The 21,083-nt window shown below is 41.5% G+C and overlaps 1 protein-coding gene across 4 annotated transcripts in view; it reads left to right on the top strand.

Moving 5' to 3' along the window:
- The window catches only part of DCLK1 (doublecortin like kinase 1), a 450,773-nt gene that overhangs the window by 415,613 nt on the left and 14,077 nt on the right, over positions 1 to 21,083 (top strand). For 2 of the 4 annotated variants that reach the window (XM_068267072.1, XM_068267075.1), the window contains one exon: positions 7,320 to 7,393. The exons of the other annotated variants lie outside the window; for them this stretch is intronic. In XM_068267072.1, the coding sequence (XP_068123173.1) occupies positions 7,320 to 7,393 (74 nt within the window). The remainder of the gene's footprint in view (positions 1 to 7,319; positions 7,394 to 21,083) is intronic. 4 annotated transcript variants of the gene reach the window in all.

The following is a 21,083-nucleotide window of genomic DNA, read 5'->3' as shown; positions in this document are numbered from 1 at the left end:
TAAGTAAGTAAGCCCCTCTCTCCCAGCCGCACACATGAGGCAATTAAGCTTCATTTAAATCACACATTTGAGTCCTTATGGACTTGTGAGCCCATGCCTGGTGGCGCCCACAGGTCACTTCACACCCAATATAAAAAAAGTATGCATTTTACGTTCACAATTAATAAACGTTCTCTACACTTTCTTTACTGATTTGGAATCTCTGTGAATGCCCACTGTGTGTCTCACCATAATATACGGTAGTCTTTTGTTAGTTGAGAGATGAACACCCCCCCCCCCCCCCTCCCCACCACCACCACCACTTGTGCTGATCCATTTTCTTCTGGTTACACAGAAAATCACAGTTAAGGAGGAACTTTACTGAAAGACAGTAGTAGAGGTCAACATTTAATCAATATATTGCAAAGTGAGAAGTTAAGAAATAGAAGATAGATCAAGAAATGATTGATATTAAGCATGCAATTTGTTCATGTTGTCTGATCCACTGCGAGCCTGGGGGTAATCATCTTTACTACTGTCAGACACAGACAAACCCAACTGCAGTTATCTATTAACCAGTTAACCCCCAAGGGTTTTTATCCTAACGGACCAGAGCAATTTTCAGTTGTCAGCGCTCCTCCCTTTTATTCCCTAATAACTTTATTACTACTTATCACAAGAAAATGATCTATACCTCGTTTTTTTCGCCACCAATTAGGCTTTCTGTGGATAGTACATTTTGCTAAGAATTTTTTTATTCTAAATGCATTTTAATGAGAAAAACAGAAAAAAAAAGAAAAAAAATCATTTCTCAGTGTTCAGCCTTTATAGTTTTAAAATTAAACATTCTCCTGTGGATAAAACAAACACGTTTTATTTGCCCAGTGGTCCCGATAATTAAACCGTTTAGATTATGTCCCTACCACAATGTATGGCGACAGTATATTATTTTGAAATATAAGTGGTTATTTTTCTGTTTGTTCTGGCCATAATTACAAGCCCCTATGTAATAAATTAAAATTAATTTTCCCCCATAAAATATAGAATAAAAAAAGCTGAGTCCCTAAGGCAACTATTTATTTATTTTTTTTAAGCTGATTTTTTTTTTTTTACAAGTGTTTTTTTTGGGGGGGAGGGTTGGAAGTGTAATTTTATTAATGATGTGTATATACTTGAAAATGTATGTATTTTGTAGGTGTAATATACTTTTTGGCCACAAGATGGCGCTGGTGAACACTCATAGGACGTGTTCACTTTTTTTTTTTTTTTTTTTTTTTTTTTTTTTACACACTTTATTAAACTGTTACATTTCCTGTTTATGTGAATGGACGTAGCCGCTGTTCGCGGTCACGTCCATTCACTCCAGGCACTGCGATTGGGTAGAGGACTGTTCAGTCCTCTTCCCCAATCGCCCAGCACGGGATCCCGACGGTAATGGCGGCGGTAGCGGCGGACACACGGCGGTAGCAGCGGCGGGAATGCGCGACGTATTAAAACGTCATGTTGCTGTTAATAGCGGTAAGCATGACGTTTTAATACGTTAGGATGGCGGTAAATGGTTAACACACCCACAAATGATGTGGAAGACTGAAAGGCTATATGGGGGATGGGGGGGTTACCAATATCAGCCATATAGACAACCCTTATAATCTGTTCAAGAAAATATAAAGATTTCTTGTGGGAAAGGATGTATCGGCCACTGATTGGAATAAAGTTGAATCCTGGGTTAGAGTTCCTCTTCAAATTGCTCACACATAGGCCAGTCGGTTTGTTTTCCCTCAATGTCAGACAGCTGGATATGCCTTTGTAGCACTCCAAAAACTGGAAAACTATATGCCTTCTTGGTTCTCAGAGGGTACTTCTGGTTGTTGCGATCTATTAGCAGTGTATCTGGGCAAAGGTTTCACCTACTGCTAGATGTGGCCATTATACAGCTATATTTATTTGTCAAACTCTTGGAATTAAAGGTTATGGAATTATGCAACCAAATAGCCATGGACTATGTGCAATAATCTGTGAGATCCAGTCTAAATTTTTTAATACATTTGACTGTTCTCAGGTTATGATAACTTACTGTAAATCTAATTCTGTACAGTATCATGTATAAGCACTCTAATGCTCCTTCCATCCTGGTCTATGTTTTTTCTATATAGTGAATAGGCCTAAAATTTGCATTAACTAACTCTGCCAGTATTGTCTCCATATCAACATGGTTTCTGTCCTAGCGCTTAATTTCCTTGTCCCTTCCATTTGAACGGTACACTTAGCAAACATTTAAAAGCAATCTGTTACCAAGACCACTATACCTGTGTGAGAAGGAATTGTTGGGAGCAGTCACTTCCTCTTTTCTGATCTGCATACCATTGCTAGGGCAGTGATTATAACTTAACTCTGGGCTAAACATCTTACCTAGAAGCAGCTGTTATACCACTGTAGCATGCCATATCTTCAAGACATCCATGGGTGATGGAGCAGTCACATGGCCACTCTTCTGCTTCCATCCAGACAGTGGGTGGCCAGATCTGATGCTTATGATGCAGCAGCATAGCACCAACATGCATAACCAGGGCTGCTATCGAGAGCAGAGGTAGTACTCCAATACTAGGCCCAAGAGGAGAGGCCCAGAATTTTACTTTGTTAGGAAGCCCAAGAGAAGCCCTGAAGAGTAAACAGAGCCCACTAAATTTTCTTATGGATTCTGATGGCTGCTCTGTGCCGAGCCCTGTACTGTGTATGCAAGTCTTGGTCTCTGAAAGCCAGGCAGTGAATGATTGCCAGCGCACCCATTGACTTCTTGAAGAACTATAAGTATAAGAGCTTTTGGGATATTCAGAGAGTTTGTGGGCCCAATTTGGCTTTTACACAAATAGATTTGTCTTTACAGCAATAGAACTAGTGAGAAGTGAGACAGTGATACAGTGAGAAGGGGCTGCTTATATGAGACATCACTTCTATTTAATCTTTTATTTTAAAGTGGATCCGAGATAAATTTTTACTCATTGCATAATTGTGTTCCTTTCATATAGTTTATAGGGCATTACTCAAGCCAAATACTTTTTTTGTTTTGTTTTACTACTCAAATTCCCTATAAACTAAACAAGCCACGCCCACAGCTCCTTTTGTGCTTTGGCACTGTAGCAAGGGCTTATGGGAGCTCAGTCTGGGCAGGAAGAAGAGGAGGTTACTAGCCAGAGATTTCAGAGGCAGAGGGGAGGAGGGAGGGGACTGAAATGACACACAGGCAAGGTGATAGCATCTCCAGCCCTCAGGCCTGTGACAATGTGACAAACAGAACATAACTGCCCTCATTGTATCACAGGAATAAATAATCATAAACGTTCAAAGCTTTTTGTAGCCAGATTTGCTGTGTAAACTATCTAAACTTTAGATAAGATACATAGACAAATTACTTGTTATAGTTAGTTTTTCATCTCGGATCCGCTTTAAGTGCTCCCTTCCATACAGGCCACCTTTAAATATCTTTTATCTTAATGTTTTATCAAACTGTTTGGAAAACATAAACATTTCAAATAATCTGCATACATACCTCTGCAGATTAGAAAATAAATAGTGATGTATAGCGCTAGGAATTTGTTTTATAGAAGTTAGCCATAATAACCTGTATGCTTACACCATTTTACAGTTTGTAACCACTGTAGATACACATTTATTTCTAATTAAAGTGTAAGCAACAGATTATGCCAGCAGGTGGCAGGATTGCACTGTTTAAACATCTTGCATTCAGTCTCAGTGACATACATTTTCTTGAGGGCTGTTTAGTTGACCAATCATTATTATTATTTATAGAGTACAAAAACGTACTATACTGTTTTGCACATTAAATAATAAAGGAATACAAATAACAATTTTCAGGCAGAACAAATATAAAACCCTATCAGAAAAGCAGAAAGGCAACAGAAAGAGACCCACAACAAAATATTTTCACAGGTCAATTTGTAAAGTGATTGTGACTGATCTGAAAAGAATCCTTAGAAAGTTAGTTACTCAAGATTCTTGACAAGTTCTTGATTGTGTCACAGATCCTATCACTATTTTAAAATACCATTTTGAAATCTGTGTGTGGTCACTATAAGGGACTCTAAAATAATATTATGCTAAATAAATTTACATAGTTGCATAGTTATTTGGGTTGAAAAAAGACATATGTCCATCGAGTTCAACCAGAGAACAAAGTACAACACCAGCCTGCTCCCTCACATATCCATGTTGATCCAGAGGAAGGTGAAAAACCCTTACAAGGCATGGTCCAATTAGCCCCAAAAGGGAAAAAATTCCTTCCCGACCCTAGATGTCAATCAGATAAAATCCCTGGATCAACATCACTGGGCATTACCTAGTAATTATAGCCATGGATATGGCTATACGAGTAGGATAATCATCTCCGCAGTCTGAGGCAATCTTCAGTGAACATTGCATGAATACATTTTCAGCAGAGAATGTAAATGCTGTAAGAGTAAAGCGAGTGAAGCTCTTTGGCTTCACTATTGGTGAGTGAAGTCATCCCTCACATTAAGACCAGCAGGGAACCTTGAGAGGTCAAAGGGGAAGAGTTTTCTCCTGACACTGGTGGACTACCTCCTGACACTCAAGGCAGCAACAGTACCCTACCTTGATGAAGCTATGTAACAAACAATAATCTTGTCTTGCTTGCTTTGATTATGTGCTTTATTATCATAAACTCATTTTATACAGTACAGTTCGATTTTTGGAAACTTTATGGGTTAGTATTGGGCAGGTTTTAAGAAATCCTGGTAATTTTGCAAATGATAGGAGATGAAAAAAAAAACCATTTACCGTATATCTGAATATCTGCTAAAATATGCCAATGATTCCAAGGTTATATTTTTGACGTAAAATAGTTGAGAGAGATCTTTTGTTTTCCTGTAACATAAACAGCATTTTTTCTTGTTCCACCGTTCCTAAATCGTCAGCAATGTAACTGTCAGATACCTTGAAGATCTAAGAGCTTAGCTGATGTATGGAATCACCGTGTATGTACATTATAGATCAGTGGCGTAACTACTAGGGACGATTAATGATATGCTGATATTTCTGAGTTTATGAAAAATTTTGTGCAAAAATATTTAGCTTAAAATGGCTCAATCAAGACCCACCCAGGTTTAAATTGATTGGTCCATTTTCAACTTGCATATATTTGCATCCAAATTTACATAAATTTGCATGAACTCAGAAATATTTGCATATCATTGATCATCCTTAGTAACTACAATTCATGCCCCCCCACCCCCAGTGAAACTTTGAGGGGGGGATCCCCAGTGTTCAGACCCCTTCCCTTGCCTCCCCTTGGTGCCCTTTATGGTCTTGCGGCCCATCTCAAAAGGGTCATAAAACAAGTGTGGCCATCAAAATCTTCACACCTATAACAAGTGTAGCCACAAAAACATCTGATCTGAAGTATTGTCCCCGTAAGGGAAGCTTAGTAGTTGGGGCCCCCCACAGATCTGGGCCCCCTTCGATCGCAAGGGCTGCTCCTCTGTAGTTATGCCCTATTATACATACAGTGTGAGCTGCAAACCCAGACCTTAGTTTCATAGGGAATGATAGCTGTCATGGTTCAGTTACTGGGAATGCCAATCTTACATGTTATGTAATTGGGGTCACTGTGAAACACCTCCTTGTTTGCTTTTTTCCTTCTTTCAAAATTTGTAGTTGTTATAAATTTTAAACAACACTTTTTTTTTCTTTTCATTTTACAAAAACAGGAGAAATACAGTTTAGGAGAGTGTAATATATTGCAGTAGAGAGACCCATCTGGGGATGGACAATGATGAAAAATGTATGCTAATTTTGTGCAGTTGTATACATCTTGGAAATGAGCCAATCAAAAGCAGTAGCTGCAACAACTGATTGATCCATATTCATGATGCATGCATTTGCATAACATTTGCATACAACTTGCATCAACTCAGAATTATTAGCACCTTGTTGAACATCCATAATCTCTACCATATACTGATGTGCCTTTACTGGCTGAAACTATTCAGACTATTCCTGGAACTAGTCATGCCATGGTGCCTGGGCAAGCAAACAGGGAGTGTTAGGTCTGGTACACACATCCAATTTTGATTGGCCAATAACTGGCCAATCTTGCTACTGCCGTGTAGTATGAGAGCGTCCCTACACAACCTGTTTACAGTATTCAAACTCTGTTGAGCTTCATTCTACATGGAGGTGGCAAAATTGGTCAGTGATTGGCCAATAAAATTTGGATGTGTGTATAAGGCTTTATTCACGCATCTAAAGAGGTGTTCTTTATACCACATCGCGAACGATTGCCATAGTTACAAAATATTACATATTAGAAAGTCTCAGCTGCAAAATCAAATGGAAGGACAATTATTAATGCTAAACAACAACAATAGCTCAAGTAAGACTGTTATATTCTTATCATGTATTATAACAAAATTAGGGTAAATATAAGGGAATCCATGATGACATTTCAACTTGAGGTCCTCCATATAGTATGAGGGTTAACAGATATTGAATACTATGAGACGATTGTGTAGGTAACCCTTATACTACATGGAAATTGTTAACTTGGTCGGTGATTGGCCAATCATAATTGAAAGTGTGTAAAAGGCTTTATTGTCTATCAAGGAGTAAGATGGAAAAAAAATAAGTCCTGCTCTGATGTATACTAATTTAAGTGAGTGAAGGTCACCTTTTAGATAAAAAAATAAATAAATAATACAAAATACTTCTTGCTAACTATTCTACCCTTACAGCCACATCAATATACAAACAACACAGATTTGTGTCGTTGGTAAGCATGCTTGTATCGACTTGCTGGAAGAAAATAAGAAAATGTACTTCAGCCAAGGATTATTTTTTATATCTGTTATGCATTATTTGATGGTTTACCATGTATAGGACACAGCTACACACAAGGACCTATGCAGAAAAACTGGAGGACATTAAGTGTGGCTTGGTGCTCAAGGCAACCAATCACAGCCCAGGTGGTGTTCAAGACAACCAATCACAGCCCAGCTGGTGTTTAAGGCAACCAATCACAACCCAGCTGTCATCTTTCTTGCGTAGGCCAGAAAAGAAAAACATGCACTGATTGGTTGGTACGGGCAGCACATCACCCTTGTGTACAGTTTCTATGCAGGAGGGCTCGTGTACATTATCTAAGCCCTTCAGTTGCAGGTGGGGTAGTCCCTTATTATCGCTGCCTCCTGCATCTCTGAAGAGATTGGATGGATCAATAGTACATGGTGTAATTACTGGGTCATCTGGATTAGAGTATTTCTAGATAAATGACGATCCACTGAGTTGCCCCATTTCTCTCTGCTCAGCTGGACCATGGTTTTACCCTCAAGAGATCAGGGTCTTTGGACTACTACCAACAGCCAGGAATGTATTGGATAAGGTATGAGACGGTTGAGCTCTAACAGTCAGTGTTTCCATGGCAAACGTGCTGGCAGTCTCCATTAACCAATCCCTTCAGTGGATAAACATGCTTCTTTTTATTTATTTATTTATTTTATTTTTTTCTGTACCCAGTCCATATGCTGCTTTATGAGTTTAATCTCAGCCTTTGTTGAGATTTTGCAACTGCCTGCTCCATTCCCTCTCGTCCATTATCCATGCTGACATTGCCAGCTTCTCTTCATCAAACATGCTGAATATTTCCTGTGGTTTAAAAGACAGTATATATAGATCTATGTAAAACAAAATCCTGCGTTACAACCATCAATAAAACAAGCAGCGTTGTCTTTTCACAGCTTATCCCATCTGCTGAGATGTATGTGTGTAACAGCACAGCAAAATCCCAGCCTACTGCATCATTTGTCAGTTCAAAAAGGGTATATACTGTGGTTTTAAACCATGCGATACACAACCCTTTCCTAAACCTTACGGCTAACAATGCATAACGTGTCAATGCATTGAGCATCCGCCACTCCAATGACTGTGTTTATGGTATAAAGTTTATTGTCTAACTGTTGTATTGTTTTGATATAGTAGTGTTTATGCTGTTTTATATATTCTATCGTACATCCCATTTATTGTTTGTTTCCCAGCTCTGTTAGATGTTAACGCTAATATTCTCTTTATTTTACGTTAAAATATATGAAATAATTGTTTTATTTATAACATCTGTTTTCTATCATTTTTAAATATATACAATGTAAACTGGTAGGTAAGACAAGAGAAATGTCTAAGAGTGTTTTGGCTTTTGTTACTTATATGCGTAGCAGGTAATTATGTAGCTAGTGCAGATACATGCACAAGAATCTAACATTATTTAAGACACCCGGCATGATTGAAGCCAATCGAAAGCCAATTTACGTCAGTGCACAGGATGAGCAGGATTATCCACCAGGCAACCTAGGCAGGTGTTTTGGGGCTATTGTGTGTCAAGGGGCCCACCTACCACCTTCTTCGACCTCTCTCCATTTCAACTTACCAAAAGGATCACAAGGGGGCCACAAATCAACTACCTTGCTTATGGCCCAATTACATCTTAATCCATTTCTGGGTTGGATAATTTATTCTGTTCTCGGATACTAGCTTGGGATTGGTTGCTGATAGACATGTGATGTTATGCAGCAAGCAGAAACGCTTCATATAGCAGCTGCGGGGGTTAAGTTTCAAACACGTATAAAGTCTAAAGTTTAAATTCTGCATATTAGACAGTGCTATAGAATAAATTGGTAAGAGATCCAAATAATACTGCATTTCTGCCTGTATATCAAGAGCTAATAATTAACACAAAAAAATGAGGGCCCTGACCAACCTAATTGTGGGGAACACAGGATACGGTAAGTATAGGCAGGCCCATATTTACATCACTGGAGCCTATAAGTATAGGTGTTCTCGCACCCTAGACTCCGCCCTCCACAGAGCCAGGTATGCTGGCTGGCCCAGCTGTCATCTTTCCTCTGCTTCCCCTGCCTGGTGTAGGTAGCCATCAGTACCCCTTCAGTATTTAATAGCCTAGAGGTACCCTCAGTATTAAAGAGGACCTAAACTCTTTCCCAAGAGAGGAGGAAAACAGAGAGAGACCCACCCTGTTTGTATTTAGAGATAACAGCCTGTCTAATTCTCCCTAATTTGTTAGTAATAAATCACTGTAATTTGATCTGTCAGTTCAGTCTGATCTGTGCCATGGTGTGTGCCATTCGGACAGGCTATATGTAAACACAGGAGGTTAAAGAGGAACTCCAGTGAAAATAATGTAATAACAAATTGCTTCATTTTTACGATAATTATGTATAAATGATTTAGTCAGAGTTTGCCCATTGTAAAATCTTTCCTCTCCCTGATTTACATTCTGACATTTATCACATGGTGACATTTTTACTGCTGGCAGGTGATGTCACTGGAAGTAGCTGCTGCTTGCTTTTTTGGGAGTTGGAAACAGCTGTAAACAGTTATTTCCCACAATGCAACGAGGTTCACAGACAGGAAACTGCCAGGACCATGGTCCTCACTGTTTCCTCTGGGAGGGGTTTCACCACAATATCAGCCATGCAGAGCCCCCTGGTGATCCATTTGCGAAAAGGAAAAGATTTCTCATGGGAAAAGGGGTATCCGCTATTGATTGGGATGAAGTTCAATTCTTGGTCACAGTTTTTCTTTAACTCTGTAAGTTATTTTATGAAACCAGGCAGTAACTACACTGCAGCATGTCTGAGGAGCTCTGTAAGCTGTAACAAAGAAATATTTTTCTGTAAAGGTTAATACGTTTGTCTTTTACAGCTGAGAGGAAGTCTTGAGTTTAGATCCACTTTAAGTAAGTAGAGGTGCACTCAAGTGCAAGGTAGACAGAGGCACCCTCTAATATTAGCTAAATGTGCTCCCCCAGGATATTGGATAGCCAGAGGTGCCCGCAAGTAATAGGTAGCTAAAGGTACGCCGCAGTATACAGTAGGCAGCCAGGGTTTTCCCCTCAGTATAGGTAGCTAGAGGCGTCCAAGTCAATTAAGTAGGCAGATGAAGCCCCTGAGTTTTAAGAGCCATATATGCCCCCAGTTTTAGGCAACCAGACTCAGCTCCCAAGTTTAGCAAGCCAGAGCCCCTCATATTAGGTGATTCCCCCCCCCCCCCCCCCCCCCCGGTAGCCAGATGTGCTTCAGTATTAGGCAGCTCTTCTTGTATAGGCAGCAAATCCCCCCCCCCCCCTGCTGTGGCAAACCCAGGATTTTCAAGGGGGGATTCCTGAAAGGTCTCCCTCAGCCACGTAAAATACAGTATAATAGTATGGTAGGACAGCATGCTGGGTACACATAATGCAATTTCCCATCTGACTGACAGGATCTGACAACTATTTCCTAAATGTTCAATCTTCACAACAGGATCGGTCAGGAGCAGTTTGGATACAGATAATAATGAGGACAGCCAACATTCCTAATGAAGGGGAAAGTGAAGCATTCACACAGCAGGGCACAGGGATGTGCTCATACCTGACTCTATTACGTTCACTAGAGCTGCTCCATGCTCTGTACACATGCTGCTGCTCCATGCTCTGTACACACACTGCCACACACACTGCTGCTCCATGCTCTGTACACACACTGTTGCTCCATCCAAAGTCAACTGTAGCAGGGAAAGAAAGGGGGCAGTGCTGTGAGCTGCTGGATCCCTGCAGATATTCTGGTTTCTCAACTTGTGCCTGTCCACAGACACTGCACCAGGCCTGGTCTGAGGGGGGATTCTGGGCAGCTGTAATCCCCCCTGCATTTGCCTATGCCCCGTATAGGAAGCCAAGAGTGCCTCCAATATTAGATAGGCCCCCAGTTTGGGTAGCAAATATGCCGCCTCACATCCAATATTAGGCAGTTCTTCCCTGTGTAGGCAACTGATGTGCCTCCCCCCTCCCTCTACTTGTTAAGGTAGCAGACATGCCCCCCCTTTCACCCAGTATAGGTAGCCAGATGTGCCCTCAGTATAGGTAGCAGATTTGCCTTTCCAGAGTCACAAGTGAAGCATAAATGAGACACATTGTCTCTCTGCATTCCTCTGACAAGATCTCCCTTCAGTCGCATGTCCAGTTCCCACTCTAAGGCTACAGCGTGTTACTCTTCATGTGAATCGCTGGCACTTACTGGCTGGTTATATGACAAGAGACGCAGCTGCATAGTCTAGCACAGGGGTGTCAAACTCAAATACAAAGTGGTCTGATATTGAACAATGGGACCAAGTCGCAAGCCAACCCAATGTATAGTGACCACCCCCCTCCCTTATGAACTTCCCTGGTTTGTAGTGGCCCCCTCCCACCCTTATACAGCTCTCTGGTGTCTAGTGGGCCTCCCTCCCCTATACAGTTCCCTGGTGTTTAGTGGCCCCCTCCTCTATACAGTTCCCTTGTGGTTAGTGGATCTCCCTCTGCCAGTGTCTAGTGGCCCCCTCCATCCCTTAAAACGGTCCCTAGTGTCCCCTCACACACCTTTAAACACTTCACTGATGTCTAGTAACCCCCTCCTCCTCCCCTCGTCTATACAATTACCGGGTGTCTAGGGCTTTCCCCCTGCGTCCACAATATGGCTTCCCTGGTGATCTAGCTTCACCCCCAATGCAGCTTCTCTGGTGGCCTAGAGTGGGCCAAACATAATGCAAAGTGGGAAACCACTTGGGGGCCAGATTTGATGGCTCTGAGGGCTAGATTTGGCTTGCAGGCCAGAGTTGACATGCATGGTCTAAGAGGAAGGGGTAAGGTAAGGTGGATTTATAGTTGGTATTTTATCTATTCTATGGGGGGATTGGAGGCAAGGTATGGCTTTTAACTTTTGGCGTTTTGTAATACAAATAATAAGTGATTTGAATACAATAAAAAAATAAAAAGTTATTTTAAATTTTATATATTATATTATGTTAGCATAAAGGACCTTATAAAAGTTATCACAGAGATGTATTAGGATGCCTTTCATGGCATGTATAAAAACTCATTCAACAAGTAAAGAGAATTACGTTCAATACTCATTCAACAAGGCAGTGCAAAGATATTTGTGCACAAGCGTACAGTGACAAACTGTTTAAAGAGAAACTCCAACCAAGAATTTAACTTTATCCCAATCAGTTGCTGATACCCCCTTTTACATGAGCAATATATTGCTTTTCACACACAGACCATCAGGGGGCGCTGTATGACTGATATTGTGGTAAAACCCCTCCCACAAGAAGCTCTGAGTACCGCTGTACTTTTTCCAGTTTGTTACAATGTAACAAGGTTCACAGACAGGAAATAGCTGTTTACAGCTGTCTCCAACGGCCAAAACAGCTAGCAGCAGCTACATAACCTGCCCACAGTAAAAATGTGACCATGTAATAAATGTCAGAATGTAAATCAGGGAGAGGAAAGATTTTACAATGAGCAAACACTGACTAAATCATTTATACATAATTATTGTAAAAATGAAGCACTTTTTTTATTACACTATTTTCACTGGAGTTCCTCTTTAACAGACAATCAGATTTCTGGTTACTGTGGATCACTAAGGTCCCATCCCCACTGGGGTGATTTCCGGATGTTTTCAGCAGATTTCACAATCGCCGGCTATTGCTAACACTTTGAAAGCACTAAGGTAATTAAGAGTATATTGCAGTGATCGCCGGCAATTTTAGAAAAACGAAAACGTGGGGCATGCAGCGCATTTTTGTGATTTTAGAGCGATTACAATTAAAATGTTTAAAAAGCGCACATTGCAATTGCTCAAAAAAAAAATCGCAAAATTGTCCAGTTAAAAAATACGCAAAAAAACACAGAAAACAAATCCCGATCGCTGAACGCTGGCGTTTTTGGGATCCCCAATGTGAATGGGGCCTAACAGATTATTTCTAATTGGTTGGTAAGCTGTATCATTTTACATACCCAATTTTATCCCACAAGTATTATTCTTTTCTTTTCGTATCCTTTATTTTCCATATCCATTTGTATGAGCTGCATTAGGGCGTGTAGAGTGTGGTGTCTATGCCCTGTATAGTATGTGAATGTGGTGTTGTGGGAATGCAGACAGTCAATTACCCTAGGAAACATATGTTGGTGACTATTGGCTTTGTACCCTAAGCTTCTTATAACAAATCATTCTAATTCAAATCTTGTCTAATCTTCCAGACACAGTTGACACCCCCATAAGTTTCAGCCAGCTGCCGAGGGTTACTGCAGGAAAACTCAATCCCAGGCTTTTCTGTGATGGAGTGCACACACTGCTAAGCTATGCTTTACCTGTCAAAGAATGGACAGAGTCTGCCGAAAGGGCGTATTAAGAAAAAGAACAGATTTCAGTGCAGCAACATTGAGCTGAATCCGATTCTAGTCCCTAGGGTGGCTCGCATAGTTCCGGCTTATGCAATAGCTTACTTATACTGCACATAAAGGGTTATTCCAGTTTAGTACACAATCTAGATAACATATGACATCATTACAACCATTCATAACTGAATGCAATGAACTGTCATCTTAAGACACCAGTGTGAAACTGCTATATCATTTTTAGAGCGCTTACTGGCGACCATAGCAACAGTATACGGAGTGGTGTTGTATACCCAGAATTCTGCTCTCTGTTTGTCCTATAATGAGTTCTCAACACCTCACATGGGCATCCCTTCACACCCTGCTGGTCTGCTTGACTGGGTTTACTGCAATGATAAACCCCCATTATCCAGAACTCAGTTACCCAGAAGTCTCAAGAAACCAGAAACAAAAGTCCTGGCCTTGCAGGATGCATAAATCTACTTTTACACTTTTTTATACAGCAATAAACCTCTGTTACAATAAAGGATACCCAAAGTGACATGTGACATGATGAGATAGACATGGGTATGTACAGTGCCTAGCACACAAATAACTATGCTGTGTTCCTTTTTTTCTTTCTCTGCCTGAAACAGTTAAATATCAGGTATGTAAGTGGCTGACTCAGTCCTGACTCAGACAGGAAGTGACTACAGTGTGACCATCACTGATAAGAAATTCCAACTATAAAACACTTTCCTAGCAGAAAATGGCTTCTGAAAGTAGAAAAGAGATACAAAGGTTAATGGTTCATAGATTTTAGCTCTGGCATACTTCAATGAATGTTTCATTGAGCAAAAACAATAAAACAGTTAAAACTTAAAAAGTAAATTTAAACAAACTAAAACTGTGAAATATCTTAAAAAGTCATTTTTAAGAGAAGGAAGATAGATACAATCGTTTATTTCATTAGTTTATTTTCGACTCAGGTGTCCTTTAAGTTAAGTCTGTCCTTTGCCCTCATTTGTTTTTAATTGCTGTATTCCAATATTAATAAAGAGTTTATTGTAAGTATTCAGTGTAAGGGTATAATATGTTTTTTCAGCTAGGCCTATTTTTAACATTGACTCTCAAGCAATCAGAAACCACATTTACCCAGCATCAGCCAATCCTCGTTGGTGCCGGATAATGGGTATTTTACTGTACATTCATCCAAAACAGAGGAAGGTTCCTACGGGATGGGTAAAAAGGGCGCCGCCATACACTGTAATGTGAATTACGGCTATTATGGTGACCAGGGGGTAATATGGGTGCCGGCAAAAGCTGTAGCTGCATGATGCACCTGTGCAATGCTTGTGCCCTGCAGTGTCACCGAAGGATCGAGTTCAGTCCTGATGGGTGACACTATGCAAGTGTGCACACCTAACCTAACAGAAAGGACACTTTACAGTCATTTTGCACATCTACTCCCCCATTAACACCGAGCAGTTGTAGTTTGGACAGAACTAGAAAAACATGAAACTAGAAGTATAGCATGTGGTCATTGAAAGACAATATTCTGACTGTCCCAATAAATGGCCAAAAAAATTGCCTGTCGATCTAAAACCTTAATCTGTGTATGGCAGCCATCTCCAAAGTCTGTCCCTGGGCCAAATGCAGCCCACAGAGCCTTCTCCAGTGGCCCCCAAGCTGTCCATACCATTTAAGTACTTGTTGCTGCTCTGCCTCCCTTGTTGCCCTCATGTATGAAGTCCCATAGTAATAACTGTAGGACTCCAAAAAATGGCCACTGGACTCCACATTGGCAGACATATTTTTTATACTGTACACTCCAGCAGCCACTTTTTGTAGTCCTGTAATTACTGCAAAGAAAAGGTGGAGGGAAAGGCTGCGCATCCCTAAACACATGCTGCAATTGAATGGTTAATCGCACAGGCACACACCGCCTCTGCTAGACTGAAAAATGCATGCCCTGCATCCAAGACAAGTGCTAACATTTATTAAACTAGGAGGAACTTTAGCTTCCAATATGGTTTGCATGCAAAGTATATTATACTAGACACTTGCGCCACAGTGAGGCAAACCTCCGGGCAAGTGACCTAACCTAAATTTAAAACCTTGGGAGCAGCTAAGCAAAAAAAAAGTGTAACTTACATTTGGTTGAACAGCGAGGAGAACGCCAGCGCATACCACTAAGGCTGCATCCGAAATGACCCTCCTCCTGAGTTTCCTGTTTGCATAATAAGTAGTAGCAAATTTGCATATGATTTGCATCTGAATTGAATGCAAAGTGTGCAGAAAATCTATTTAGGTGCTGCACACTGAGCTGGTGGTCATTTCGGATGCAGCCTTAGTGGTGTGCGCTGGCGTTCTCCTCGCTGTTCAACCAAATGTAAGTTACACATTTTTTTTTTGCTTAGCTGCTCCCAAGGTTTTAAATTTAGGTTAGGTCACTTGCCCAGAGGTTTGCCTCACCGTGGTGCAAGTGTCTAGTATAATATACTTTGCATGCAAACCATATTGGAAGCTAAAGTTCCTCCTAGTTTAATAAATGTTAGCACTTGTCTTGGATGCAGGGCATGCATTTTTCAGTCTAGCAGAGGCGGTGTGTGCCTGTGCGATTAACCATTCAATTGCAGCATGTGTTTAGGGACGCGCAGCCTTTCCCCCCACCTTTTCTTAACTTTGTAACTATGTAACTGTCAGGTTAGCTGCTCTCAGCCCCTCCTCCTGAGTTTCCTGTTTGCATAATAAGTAGTAGCAGATTTGCATATGATTTGCATCTGAATTGAATGCAAAGTGTGCAGAAAATCTATTTAGGTGCTGCACACTGAGCTGGTGGTAATTTCGGATGCAGCCTTAGTGGTATGCGCTGGCGTTCTCCTCGCTGTAATAACTGCTGTAGAACTACGTGACTGCAGGAGTCCCAACTGAGTTGGAGTAAGAGAGGAGGTGGAAGTAGTTAGTGTGTGGGAAAGTGCGTGTGTGAACAGAGGCAAAGAGGAGGCACATGGGGAAGGAGAAAGCACAGAGTGGGGACAGAAGCAGGCAAAGGGAGTCACAGAGGGAGAGGTGGCACCAGATGGAGAGGAGAAATCACAGCTAACCAAAAGGACCACAAAGGGGGTCCCAAATCTACTATCTTGCCTAGAGCCCCATTACATCATAATCCATCTCTGATTATACCCCTTAGTTAAAGAGACACTGAAGCAAAAAAAAAATATGATATGATTTCTATGTGTAGTACAGCTAAGAAATAAAACATTAGGAGCAGAGTCATAAGTCTTATATTGTTTCCAGTACAGGAAGAGTTGTTATCTATGTAAATGAGCCACAGAGTTTCACGACTTTCAAAGTCGCAGAGAGCTCTGTCTTCTGACGCTTATTATCTCAAGTGTCTGGTAGTGTATTGTTTTTTCTTCTGCAGAGGACAGTTCAAAAGTTTACTGGCCTGCTCTGTAAAATCATTTAGAATGCTGAGTAGTGTGTAAACGGCAAATATTAGAGAATGATGCAATGTTGTAAAAAACACTAACTGCAAATAAAATTATGAGAATATTTTCTTTGCTACTAATGTTCTAGTAATTATCCGTACTACATAACCAATTCATTATATAATATTTTTTTTTCGCCTCAGTGTCTCTTTAAACACAGTTATGCTGTACCCACCTAAGTCTATAACTTAATACGTAAATGATTTTCCACTCTTGCATTACTGTTTACTGCAGTTTAGTGAATATAACCCAATAGGAGAAAGGCCTCTGTCCAAACAAGCTTGCTGAAGGAATCATGGGGTACTCGAAAAAATAAGTTGTGTGTATATATATATATATATATATATATATATATATATATATATATATATATATATATATATATATATATATATATATTCTCGTGTGTGTGTGTGTGTGCGCGCGCGCGCGCGCGCGCGCGTGTGTGTGTGTGTGTGTCGCGATCACTCAAAAACGGCCTTACTACCTGGGATTATATGTTCTGGGGGTCTCGCATCCCCCCTGCACACGTGGGCGGAGCTACAAACAGCCAATCAGATTTCACCCATTGAAGTCAATGAAAAAAATGTAAAAGGCTGCCATTCTCACAGTAATCAAGCCACAGTCCCCACAGTTGGCACAGGTGGTCACTTCATGACCACGGTTATAAATGCAGGAAAAGTGGGCGGAGCATAAAACATCCAATGAAATTTCAGCCATTCATTTTAAATGGGAAAATGTAAACTGCAGCCATTCTTAGACTGTTAATGGCAGGGTTCTCAAACTTGCTTCAGTCGGTCATTGGGTGACTGGGGTTCAAATTCACTAAAGGGGTGGGGCTACAAACAGCCAATCAGATTTCCTTGGTGGATAAACTGCTTCCATTCACACATTTTTGATGCCATGAACCTGAACGCTCACAAACTTGGTCATTGAGTGTCTGTGTGTCAAGGTTACAAAAAGTGGGCAGAGCCAAAAACAACTTTTACTGGGAAAAAATAACCTGCAGCCATTCTTACACCGTTAATGGCAGGGTTCTCAAACTTTGCACAGTTGGTCACAGGGTGAATGAGATTAAGATTTTGGAAGGTGGGTGGAGCCTACAACAGCCAATGAAAATTCACCTTTTGATTTTCAAAGGCAATATTTAAGCTGCTACCATTCTCTTATACTGTTAATAGCAGATGCTTCAAACATGGTACAATTGGTCACTGGGTGACTGGGGTTCAAATTCAGAAAGGGGGCGGAGCCACAAACAGCCAGATTTGTTTATTTTTCAATGGGAATATACAAAGTATTGAAACCAAGGACCCCAAAGCTGATAAACTTGATAATTGAGTGACTGTATGTCAAGGTTAGAAAAAGTGGGCAGTGCCAATAACTAAATTTTTAACATGGCAGGGTTCCCAAACTTTACACAATTGGCCACTGAGTGACTGGGATGAATATTCAGAAATGTGGGTGAAGCCTACAACAGCCAATCAAAATGTACCCATTGATTTTCAAGGGGAACATTCACATTGCTACCATTCTTACACTGGTAATGGCAGAGGCCTTAAACCTAATACAGTCAGTCATTGGGTGACTGGGGTCCAAATTCACTAAAGGGGTGGAGCCACAAACAGCCAATCAGATTTGTTAGATTGATTTCAGCCAATCTGTTATTGGCAGGGTTCTCACACTGGGTTGGTGGGTGACACAGTTGGTCACTGGATGACTGGGACTAATATTTAGGAAAGTGGGTGGAGCCTACAGCAGCCAATCAAAATTCACCTTTTGATTTTCAAGGAGAATATTTACATTGCTGCCATTCTTACACTCTTAATGGCAGAGGCCTAAAATCTGCTACAGTCAGTCACTGGGAGACTGGGGTTTAAAATCTGAAGGGAGCAGGCCAAAAACAGCCAATCACATTTGTTTAATTTTAATGGAAACATGCAACTTATTGATGCCAAGGACCCCAAAGCTCATAAAATTGGTAATTGAGTGACTGTATGTCAAGATTACAAATAGTGGATGGAGCCAAAACCTAACCTTTTTCCTTCCGAAAATGTAAAGTGCAGCTTTTCTTACACTGTTATTCACAGAGTTCTCAAACTTTGCACAGTTGGTCACTGGGTGACTAGGATTAATATTTGGAAAAGTAGGTGGAGCCTACAAGAGCCAATCAAAATTCACCTATTGATCTTCAAGGGGAATATTGAAACTGCAGCCATTCTTACACTTTTAATGGCAGAGGCCTCAAACCTGCTACAGTCAGTCGTTAAGTGTCTGGGGTTCAAATTCAGTAAAGGGGTCGAGCCACAAACGGCCAGATTTCTTTGCTGGATAAACTTCTTCCAGTCACACAATTTTGATGCCAGGAACCCAAAAGCTCACAAACTTGGTCATTGAGTAGTGACTGTGTGTCAAGGTTACAAAAAGTGGGTAGAGTTAAAAACAGATTTTTCTGGGAAATTGTAAACTGCAGCCTTTCTTCACTGTTAATGGCAGGGTTCTCAAACTTTGCACAGCTGGTTACTGGGTGACTGGCATTAATATTCAGAAAAGTGGGTGGAGCCTAAAAATGCCAACTGTTAATGGCACAAGCCTCAAACCTGCTACAGCTGGTAATTGGGTCACTGGGGTTCAAATTCAGAAAAGGGGACAGAGCCACAAACAGTGAATCAGATTTGTTTCATTTCATGGGAAAATACAAATGATTGATGCCAAGGACCCGAAAGCTCACAAACTTGGCCATTGAGTGACTGTGTGTCAACGTTACAAACGGTGGGCGGAGCCAAAAAAATTCACTGGGAAAGTGTAAACTGCAGCCATTCTTACACTGTTTATGGCAGGGTTCCCAAACTTTGCCCAGATTAATATTCAGGGAGGTGGGTGGAGCCTATAATAGCCAATCAAAATTCACCTGTTGATTTTCAAGTGGAATATTTAAATTGCTGCCATTTCTACACTGTTAATAGCAGATGCCTCAAACCTGCTACAGTTAGTCGTTGGGTGACTGAGGTTCAAATGCTGGAGAGGGGGTGAAGCCACAAACAGCCAATCTGATTTGTTTAATTTCTATTGAAATATACAAATTATTGATGCCAAGGACCCCAAAGCTCAAAAAATTGGTCATTGAGTGTTGGTGCGTTAGGGTTAGAAAGTGGGCAGAGCCGACACCAGTCAAATACATACCCGGGCAATGCCGGCTCATCAGTGGGCGGAGACAAATACACATTTCACTGGGAAAATATAAACTGCAGCTATTCTTACACTGTTAATGGCAGGGTTCTTAAACTTTGCACAGTTGGTCACTGGGTGACTGGGATTAATATTCAGAAAAGCGAGTGGAGCCTACAAAAGTGAATCAAACTTCACCTATTGCTTTTCAAGGGGAATATTTAATTGCTGCCATTCTTGCACTGTTAATGGCACAGGTCTCAAACCTGGTACAGTTGGTTATTGGGTGACTGGGGTTCAAATTCAGAATGGAGTGGAGCCACAAACAGCCAATCAGATTTTGTTCATTTCAATGCAAATTATTAATACCAAAGACCGCAAAGCTCACAAACAGGGGCGTAGCAATAGGCCCTGCAGCGCCTGCGCCCGCGGGGGGCCCGGCCCCCCCCTGGGGCCCGCTCGGGGCCGTTTTTTGGGGGCTGGAGGGGTGGCAGCATGAGGGGAAAGCCTTGCCCACAGTCGGCGGGGAGAGGGGAAGTTCCCCCCTCTCCCTCACCTCGGGGCTCTCCCCTCTGCGCTCCCCTCCAGCTAGTAAATGTGTGTGGGCAGCAGCGGCGGCGGCGGGATACATACCTTCTTCCTTGCGTTCCATCGCCGCCTTCTCGCTCTAGCGGCTGACGTCCCTTCCGGAAGCGGAAGTGACGTCAGCCGCTAGAGCGAGAAGGCGGCGATGGAACGCAAGGAAGAAGGTATGTATCCCGCTGCTGCCCGCTGCTCACACACAGGGGGATTTTCAGGTGTCTGCTGCCCACATTACGATTTTCAGGTGCCTGCTGCCCACATTACGATTTTCAGGTGTCTGCTGCCCACATTGCGATTTTCTGGTCACTGCTAGGGATGCTCATTCGGATTCCGCGGAAATGCAATTTCCGAAATTCCGATCGGAAATTGCATTTCCGCATCGTAATGCGGAAATCGGTAATGCAAGTGCGGTAGGCGGATTTCCGCCGGAAATGCCAAAAATGCAAAAAAAAGTTTTCAAAAAGACCTTATAGTTTTTGAGAAAATCGATGTTAAAGTCTGGCGGAATTTCCGCGATTTCCGGCGGAAATTCCGCATTGGAATGCGGAAATTGATAGCGGAAAGCGGAATCGGTATTTGGCAATGATGGAATGCGGAATTACCGCGGAATCGGAAATTGGCATTTCCGACCATCCCTAGTCACTGCT

Source organism: Hyperolius riggenbachi, chromosome 2 (assembly GCF_040937935.1).
Source record: "Hyperolius riggenbachi isolate aHypRig1 chromosome 2, aHypRig1.pri, whole genome shotgun sequence".
In the NCBI taxonomy this organism is placed as follows: domain Eukaryota; kingdom Metazoa; phylum Chordata; class Amphibia; order Anura; family Hyperoliidae; genus Hyperolius; species Hyperolius riggenbachi.
Note: the sequence above shows the minus strand (reverse complement) of the source record. Positions and strands in the feature narration are given on the sequence as shown.